Raw genomic sequence first — 8,056 nt, 5'->3', positions numbered from 1 at the left:
GGAGATTGATAACTGTCTAGTTTTATTGATGTTAAGCGAGTATGGGGTATGCTATGATAATGATCCGCAGCCGTAATCGGGTCAAGGCAACAGATTGTGTGATGCAGGAAGATTGAGCAGTAGTTACAAGGCAGAGTTTACCTTCTGGAACAACTCTCAGTATAATAATATATTCGGTTATTTCTCTCGTTTTAACAGATTAGCGACAACAAATTAGAAGCTAAATGATTGTTTGATACCATCGGGTTCATATCCATATGAGGGTTGGGTACGAATCTTTTTGTGTTGAGATTTTGCCACCTGCCGTGAAATTTCTGTCAACCCACGTGATAGATAAGTCTGGTTCTCGGATTTATAGTCTTTCCGCATACCCCCGGTGACCACGATGGCCGATGGCGCAAGTCTTGTACCTCTTGCAGCGCCCAAAAGTTCCCGTCAAAATGGCCCCTCGTAGAATATATGGAGTGGAGTATAAGAAGAAGAAAAGATATGTTTCAAGTGCTATATATCCTTGTAAGGTCTGAATGACCTTCTAGGTTTTATTCTAAACTGAACAATCTATTCAGATTGCATCCATCCAAATTAACTTGGATCCTAAACTGTCAGCGTTGATGTAGCATGGCGTGGATATATATATATATACTTTCTTTCCATATTTAACATGTATAGGATACAATCGGTAACGTTTATGCTTCGTCAACGATATTTTATGGACTAGTCACTAGCCACTATCAATTCAGATAATTGAACTAACTACTATCATTCCATCTGTATGGTAATTTTTTTTTTTTTACATGTTATTGGGCTTGTGTCAGGTGATTCGGAAAATACTGCAGCCTCCATGCTCGAGTGCGGTACTCCGTACGCGTTTGGGGCTTAACTCTGTATCTGTAGTTCCCGCGTGTATCCACCCCAAGCTCTCTCCGAGATTAGATTAGCGACCATTTGGAAATTATGCAACGTTGATTTCACAAGAAGTCTTGGAATGGATACTATCAACACAAATGGCGGCGTTTTAAGGTAGTTCCGCCTCAGCTTGGGTGTCCTGGAGATGCTGACAGCAGTAGTGTGATGAGACACGGCCCTTATGTACCACCACCTGCACCACTCGAAAGTTACCCTGCAGTTATCTGAAAGCTGGTAGCCTGAGATCGGCTTCGACCGAGTGTCCCTCCCGGAGTCTAATATAGACAAATGCGGTCGGCCCGGTCCTCTCCACAGCGCGAAAGTACGATGTTTGGAATCTACAGCTGATGTATAAACTCTCAATTGACACCTGTAAAAGCCTCTGTGGCGACCAGCCCGACATGAATGACTGCATGGCTGATTCTAGAAGCGCGGTATCATCCACCCGGTTGCCTTGGAACATTCCAGAGTCCAGCGTTCTTTAGTACGGGCAGATGGCTCCGCTGATGGGCCACAGCTGTCGGCCGCAACGGGCTGAAATGGTGGAACAGTATTAGAAGCGATACCGAAGTAAAGTGACAGAGACTCCAATTATGATATGAGCTACGTCTTACTATCGAAGTTTATCGGCGATGATGTCTGCTGCAGAATAGAAAGGCGCAGGATCCTATGCAACAGAGCCTCGTTGATGGGCATCCAACCCTGCGATTCCAGCCGACCGAGATGGCCCGGCTCTGTGATATAATGCCGCCCAGGTTGACGGAGTATGCAGGCAAACCGAGTACATGTCAATGCTTTCAGCACTTGGTGCCAAGGATATACATGAGTACCAATATTGATCCTTGACGCAGGAGGCCGGCTCTTCGCAATAGTGCCTTGTTCAACGAACCTCGAGGAGGTTTCAGGGTATGGCATTCGTCAGGGAGTCTGCATAATACCTCAATCACGGCTATGGGATCCTTGTGTGAGGTGTTTTGCAAGTCTGTGTTGACATGGTCAAGGGCATCGGCGCCACTGGCGTCACCAAGGCCATTAGCTCCATTTCCATTGTTCTCTGTTAAGATCATCGACCCCACTGGTGTTAGATTCCGTTGGCAAACTGCTGCTATCTTAGTGAAAGAAAGCGGTGATGACAGAGGTGGGTTTATAGCAGCTTATAGCGAGACACAAGAGCATCATATCAGACGTAGGTGAGTGGAACACCAACCAAGGACGAAGACCCCCTAAAACGTGTGAAGACCGCTCTTCTTTTCCTTAAAAGCTGGTATCAAAGTCTGGATAGGGCTTCTATAGCGCTGTGGCTGAACAGTACAGGGGATCTTAAAGTAACATATCATTATCCATTCTTTGCTTAAGATGGTTTCACATATATACATTCTAGTAGTTATTTGCATAGCGATATCCTTCACGCCTTCTCAGCACCACGCAAATACCCCATAACCTTCTCGACCAGGAACTTCCTCGGCTCTGCCTGATCATCATTACTCAAAGCATGAGAAGCATTCGGAATAACAGCACTATGCTCTTGATCCCAGATGGGAACCTCCCCATCGCGATCCGTCACCTTCCTCCACTTCTCCAACAACTGCTCCTTATCAACCCAATCGGGAACCGACTGATCCGCCCCCGAAAACAAAACCATAAGCTTATGCTTCAGCAAACCTCCCTGCTTGATCTTCCCAAAGGTCTTCGCAAGCTGCTCCTCACTCAAATCCGAACTAAACATATCATCCTCCCCAGGAGAATCGGGACTATCGGGACTAACAAGACTCAAAAGTCTCCGACAGCTGATGGGTGTATTGGGCGGATACCCCATAGTCCCGGTCAAGTTAATCGGCAGCAAGGTGTCAAACCCGCTATCCTTATCTTTGGCGACACCTTCTCTGGCCAGAGCCACAACCTTATCGTAAATTTCCCGGACTTCGCTGGGCGACTTGCCCCCAATACCCCATTTAAGAACCCACTTGATCGCCTCCCGATCCGAGACAGGAGCCTGCATAATCGCGCCGTCAAGGACCATGCGCTTAATATGCTCCAGCGTTGGGTCGAACGAGGGAGTAGTGGTGTGCGGGTTAGGCCGGGAAAGGTAGTGCACAACGCACTGGCTACCCGTCGAATGGCCCATGAGGACGATCTTCCCGTTGCCGAATTTCTCGGTCTTGTATTCTTTAATGTAGTTTAAGCATTGGGCGATTTCGTTCGTGTCGCGGTCTAGATGGCCGAGGCCCCATGATTGGTACGAGGATGTGAGGTTCAGGGTGAAGAGGGACCATTCTGTCGGTTGGAGGGCGTGTGCGAGATCCGCCATGTAGGATGTTGTTGCGAGGCCATCGCCTAGACCGCCGACGAAGAGGAGACTGTGTGGCTTTCTGACTGTGGAGGTTGTGTATTCGAATGTGACGAGCGTTTCGGTCTAGCATTCATCGTCAAGTCAGCTAAATTCATTATGTGTATTTGGTCAAGGGACACTCACATAATGATGCAGGATACCGGGAAGACCGCCTTTTGGCCAGAATTTGGAGTACATCTTGAACAGCTAATCAGATACGAGATCCTGATGTCACTTTCTTACTTTGATTGATCGAACGCTTGTCAAAACTAGTAAGTAGTAGTTCGTGTGTGACTTTCGTGAACTAGGATTAAGTCAAGAAGTTCGTTGCAACGGTTCATTTTCTGCAGGAGTGTGGAATATCCGAGATCGGATTCATGTGCCTTTGGTTGCGCTTTTCGTCGGCGTTGGGATGCTGTGGATATCTCCATGAGAAGGTGGTTCGACTCGAAACGACGGACCCACCTATGAGTGGTTTGGTTCTGGTTGCGATGATATTATCGGAACCGAAGCGACCTATGGACCCAGGGTAGCAGATTCCAGACACGAGGTGCAGGTTGTGAATGAAAAGCAAATACAATTATTCTTGGCACATTATGCGGTATCACGGACGTAACTTATGTATTACGCTGTGTAAGGTGTATATCGGAGAATACTATGGCCCTAGTAACGGAAAAGTGGAGCATAGAATTTCACCGAATGCTGATATTGAAGCTAAAAGACTTTGAAGCCGACTAGGGTTAGGACCGTCTGGATACTGGTACGCTAAGAAACTAGATCAGATTAGATATTCTGGCGGCAGTCGGGATCTGATTAGATTACCCTTCGGTCGAAGTCCCAATTCGGGCTATAGACCCAAGGTTAGCAACGATGGGCCCAGCTTTTGCGACGCTGTTCGCCGTGATGAAACAAATATTGAATTCAACAATTAGAAGAGTAGGTTTTTTTTTTGTTTTTTCTCAGGACCAACACACTGCTGCGTCGCTTGCTGCAAGGACCTGAGGTTTACATAGTAGGAAATAATGCCATGGATGCTTGAACATGTGCCCAGTCATTCGTATATGCAGCCCTGATGCATACTAGCCTACAATAGGATCATGGATCCCACCTCAATATATCTTATCAGCGGCAGGTCCCGACATGCCAATAAAATTGTAGCCGATCACGCATATATTCACATCCTGCATGAATTACCCCTCACAAGTATGAGACTGAGAAGCCTGAAAGGTTACAAGGTTGTTATTCTACATTTTCGTCTTAACGTAAAGACACAAGCTAGAATTACGTTACAAATTCTACTGTTTTTGTTCCGACTGATGCCGTTGGGTATGCAATGTACTTCCTTTTGAGAGACCAATGTGAAAATATCTCCAGTCATCCCACCAAGCAAGTCCATGTCGCGCTCCATCCCATCACCAGTAATCTGCACATGGCATTCAACATAGGGACCGTGCATGATGACCCATTTTATCCAGTTTAGTGTCACACTGAAAACTCAAACCCTGCATATAAAATGTTGTAGCCTTATCCAAGCGAAGCAGTAACATAGACGAGGGGTGTGCGTGAAAATTTCATGATACTGAAATTCCTCCAATTGTAGCACAAGACAAGCGAGCCAAGAATGTAACCGAAGCTTGCAGTAGCCACTGGTAATTCTTGGACTTCTCATGTCGAACTTTGAGCGTATTCAGGTTAAGAAGCTGCCAGCCTGCCACACATGCATGAGCCTGGTTTTGCGAAAGTGGGCCGAAGTAACAAAACGATGTGAAAGTGTATTTTACTGTACTGTATGTAAGGTAAGCTCAGGTATCCATTTGAGCATACCCCGTATTAATGGTAATTTGAATTCCGGCCGCAACAACATCGCTAGTCTCATATCGACAGTATTTTCTAATCTTAGGGCTCAGTATTAATATCCACTACCACGTTTCCTTCGGCACCAAAGACTCTTTACCTAATAAGCAGGTGAGTGATTTTATCAGATCAAACTAACCCACCACAATAGGCAACAACCCCAGTCACAAAAGTCACCCAACAACAAAAACCCGGTCCACAACAAAGCATCCCACTAAATCACGGATCAGATAAATTCTTCTCCCAATACCCACCACACCGAACCAAAACAGGATGCGGAGAGGTGCAAGTCTGGTCGGAACGTCCCGCTCGCCAATCATTGACTCGATGAGGGAATAAAAACCGGAATGAAGTTCGGCGGATAACTGGGGTCGAATGTTTTTACTAGAGCAGTCTAGAGTCTCGGCGAGAGACATTTGTTTCAGGGATTCGGAGGTCGATGCTCCATTGGTATTAGCTTATCTGATAAAATTATCTGATTAGATTGATAGGCCGCGTCAATGTTCCGATTGGTGGCCTTGGCGGGTGTAACCTGCACTTTTATTTAGGTTTGCAATATCCTTTTTTGTTTTTTGTTTTCTCTCACAAGCGATCGGAGGTTAGTTCGCTTCCGCTCGTACACCCGAGTTCCGGTAAAGTAGGTAACTCTAGTCCGGTATCTTTGCTCGATCATCGACATTGACAGCTGGCCCACCTATACCCGTTGCTCTGGGTAAACAGGGTGTTTACTGTAGCCCTATCCAAAGCAGTAATTGATTTACATATCTGCCCTGGTAGCTAGATGCCGATTTCGAATAACAAAGCCGAACGCAGCGAGATCCTAGGTGTTTAAACAAAGAAAAATCTGACCTCTCGCTTAACAATCCACTAGTTCCTGGGCAAGAGGACTTGCTTGCTTGGCGTATCCGCCTGGAATATAATCGGATCATTCGCGAGGGGTTCAACTGTCTAACCGATTATCAGTTCGGTTTTTCCTTATCTGATTTGCCGAACCGCCCTTCCCTTTGCCTATTCATTGTCACTATTCATTGAATAAACAAGCATAATCCCTACAGCATCCCTCTGACTTTACAGCAATGGACCAAAGCATAGACCATAGTATCACAGTAGCATGAGAAAATAATCCATAACGCGTATATGCATATCACAAATTATATAAGACTATTCGCTTCCATAAGAAGTCTAAAGCTAAAGTTTCGCATCGAAAGCCATACGATCCGAGCTCTCCAACGGCCTCTCCCGTCCATCCCAGAAAAGCGGACACAACTGGAACCACTTCTCGCGACTGCAATGCACATGGACAGAGCGCTTATGACCAAGGTCAACGTATTTTTGAATCGTTAATCCTTGGGCATTCTCGTAGGACAAAACAGTTGTATTCGTCGCCTTCGGCTCGCCGACCACGGCCTGCGTGCGCGGCTCATCGAGGAAGATGTAGTGGATTACGCTACCCCACCAGGCGTTTACGCGGTATGCGCCGCGGACACTGCTTTCGCCGACCAAGGAGTGGCGACCGCGGTCGTAGTCGGCTGCGTCGTAGTGGGCGCCGTAGTGATCTTCCTGTTTGGGGGGTTAGAATCAGGTATAATAGAGTTAGATGGGGATGTATAGTGGATGGTGTAGACGCACCTTAGCCCAGTAAACTTCGAAGTATGCGAACTTGAAATCGTCGAACCGGCCGAATAAGCACAGGACATGTTTATCTTCATGCAGACGGCGCAGGTATTCGCGGTGTTCGTCTAGGGTACCGGTCTCGTTCCAGCCCTTTGCGACGCGCGGGTCATTTTGCCATTTGTTGAAGAGCCGGAGGTGCTCCTCGTCCTGCCAGTCGACGGCCATGAGGGAGAAATGCTTGTCCAGATGCGGGATGTAGCGACTGTAGACCAAGGATCCCGGGGTGGGCTTTGTAGGTCGAATGGGGTGACGAGCGTAGATGCGCTCTTCGGGGAACTTCATCGAAAACTCATAATTCTGTGCGAGGGCTGGATACTGGCTTACAGATTTCCGGAGGAGGCCGTGAATGTCCTGGTCGACGGCCCAGATGGGTCGGGGACCGAGTGGTGAGGCGGCGCCTTGCCAGAAGGCGGAGCGGAGAAGGACGAGGGTGTTGACGTCGGAGGATTTGTTTTCGTTGCCGAATGGGACTCGGCGGGAGGGGAAGGGGACTGTCAGGCCGGTGCGAATGCATTCATCGCGAATGATCTCGCTACCGGATCCGATCAAATCTAGGCGCAGGATCTCGTATTGTGGGTGTGTCAGAAAGGTTGCGTGGATGACGTTCCAGATCTGGCCGAGAGTTGGTGCCTCTGGGCTTGTCCAATGGAATGAGATTCCTGGCGCTCTGCGGGTTCGCGCCCAGGGACTGTTGTCATTGTCGGGGATTTCCTTGGCGGATTCGTCCCAGGAAACGTCTGTGTAGGTGAGGGAATTGTTGTGCAGTGGCTCTGGGAGTGGCTTTCCGAGAGAAGAATCATGTAATTGGAGCTGAAGCACTCGTGGTGTAGATTCAGAAACAATGTGAATTTTGTAGCTGGTGAGGTATGGATGAGGAAGTTTCACCCAAGGATATGATGGTTTGCTCTTAGGCGTAGACTCTGCGAGGGACAGGCTCATTTTTGCGTGAATATGAAGGTTGCCCTGGTTTATATCTGAGCAATTGAGCATTTGTAATGAGGACAGTGGCTCTCAAAGCGCAAGGATCTGGGCCTGGTATATATAAGACATGGAGAGAGATAACTCCGAGGCCCAGGGACGGTTAAGTGGAGAAAGTTTACACTATACGGAAAGCCGAGCACAAGAAAGCCGGAGCTTTGGCTAGAATTGTGCATTGGTCCATGTGAAGCTGGCCAAGATATTATTTCTTTACTGTACCGGGGGCTCCTTTACTTAAAACGTGGTAAAGCCACTCGCTACGAACACTACGGAGCACATACTTCCTCTTCCCCGCCCCGAGATATATTCGTCTAT

At 47.6% G+C, this 8,056-nt stretch overlaps 2 protein-coding genes across 2 annotated transcripts; both read right to left on the bottom strand.

Moving 5' to 3' along the window:
* Nucleotides 1-2,066: 2,066 nt before the first annotated feature.
* Nucleotides 2,067-4,243, bottom strand: F9C07_1954908 (uncharacterized protein). Its single transcript, XM_041287800.2, has 3 exons — nt 4,058-4,243; nt 3,380-4,000; nt 2,067-3,319 (listed from the first exon to the last, which is right to left on the bottom strand). The coding sequence occupies exons 2-3, from the start codon at nt 3,431-3,433 to the stop codon at nt 2,312-2,314; spliced, it is 1,062 nt and encodes a 353-aa protein (XP_041150998.1). The 5' UTR covers nt 3,434-4,000; nt 4,058-4,243; the 3' UTR covers nt 2,067-2,311.
* A 2,034-nt stretch (nt 4,244-6,277) lies between these two features.
* F9C07_13170 (putative siderophore biosynthesis acetylase AceI) lies at nt 6,278-7,753 on the bottom strand (the record flags this gene model as incomplete). Its single annotated transcript, XM_041295820.1, has 2 exons — nt 6,278-6,649; nt 6,719-7,753. 2 exons carry the CDS (start codon nt 7,751-7,753, stop codon nt 6,278-6,280), a joined length of 1,407 nt encoding a protein of 468 aa, XP_041150999.1.
* Nucleotides 7,754-8,056: the final 303 nt, after the last annotated feature.

This window comes from Aspergillus flavus, chromosome 8 (assembly GCF_009017415.1).
Source record: "Aspergillus flavus chromosome 8, complete sequence".
Lineage (NCBI taxonomy): Eukaryota > Fungi > Ascomycota > Eurotiomycetes > Eurotiales > Aspergillaceae > Aspergillus > Aspergillus flavus.
The sequence above is the reverse complement of the archived record's forward strand: the minus strand, read 5'-3'. Positions and strand labels throughout refer to the sequence as shown.

Excerpts from the sequence above, each read along its gene's own strand:
- F9C07_1954908 (XM_041287800.2), bottom strand. The coding sequence starts at position 3,433 with ATGTACTCCAAATTCTGGCCAAAAGGCGGTCTTCCCGGTATCCTGCAT. Across the intron at positions 3,320-3,379 it reads CCGGTATCCTGCATCATTAT|ACCGAAACGCTCGTCACATT; the intron begins GTGAGTGTCCCT and ends GATGAATGCTAG.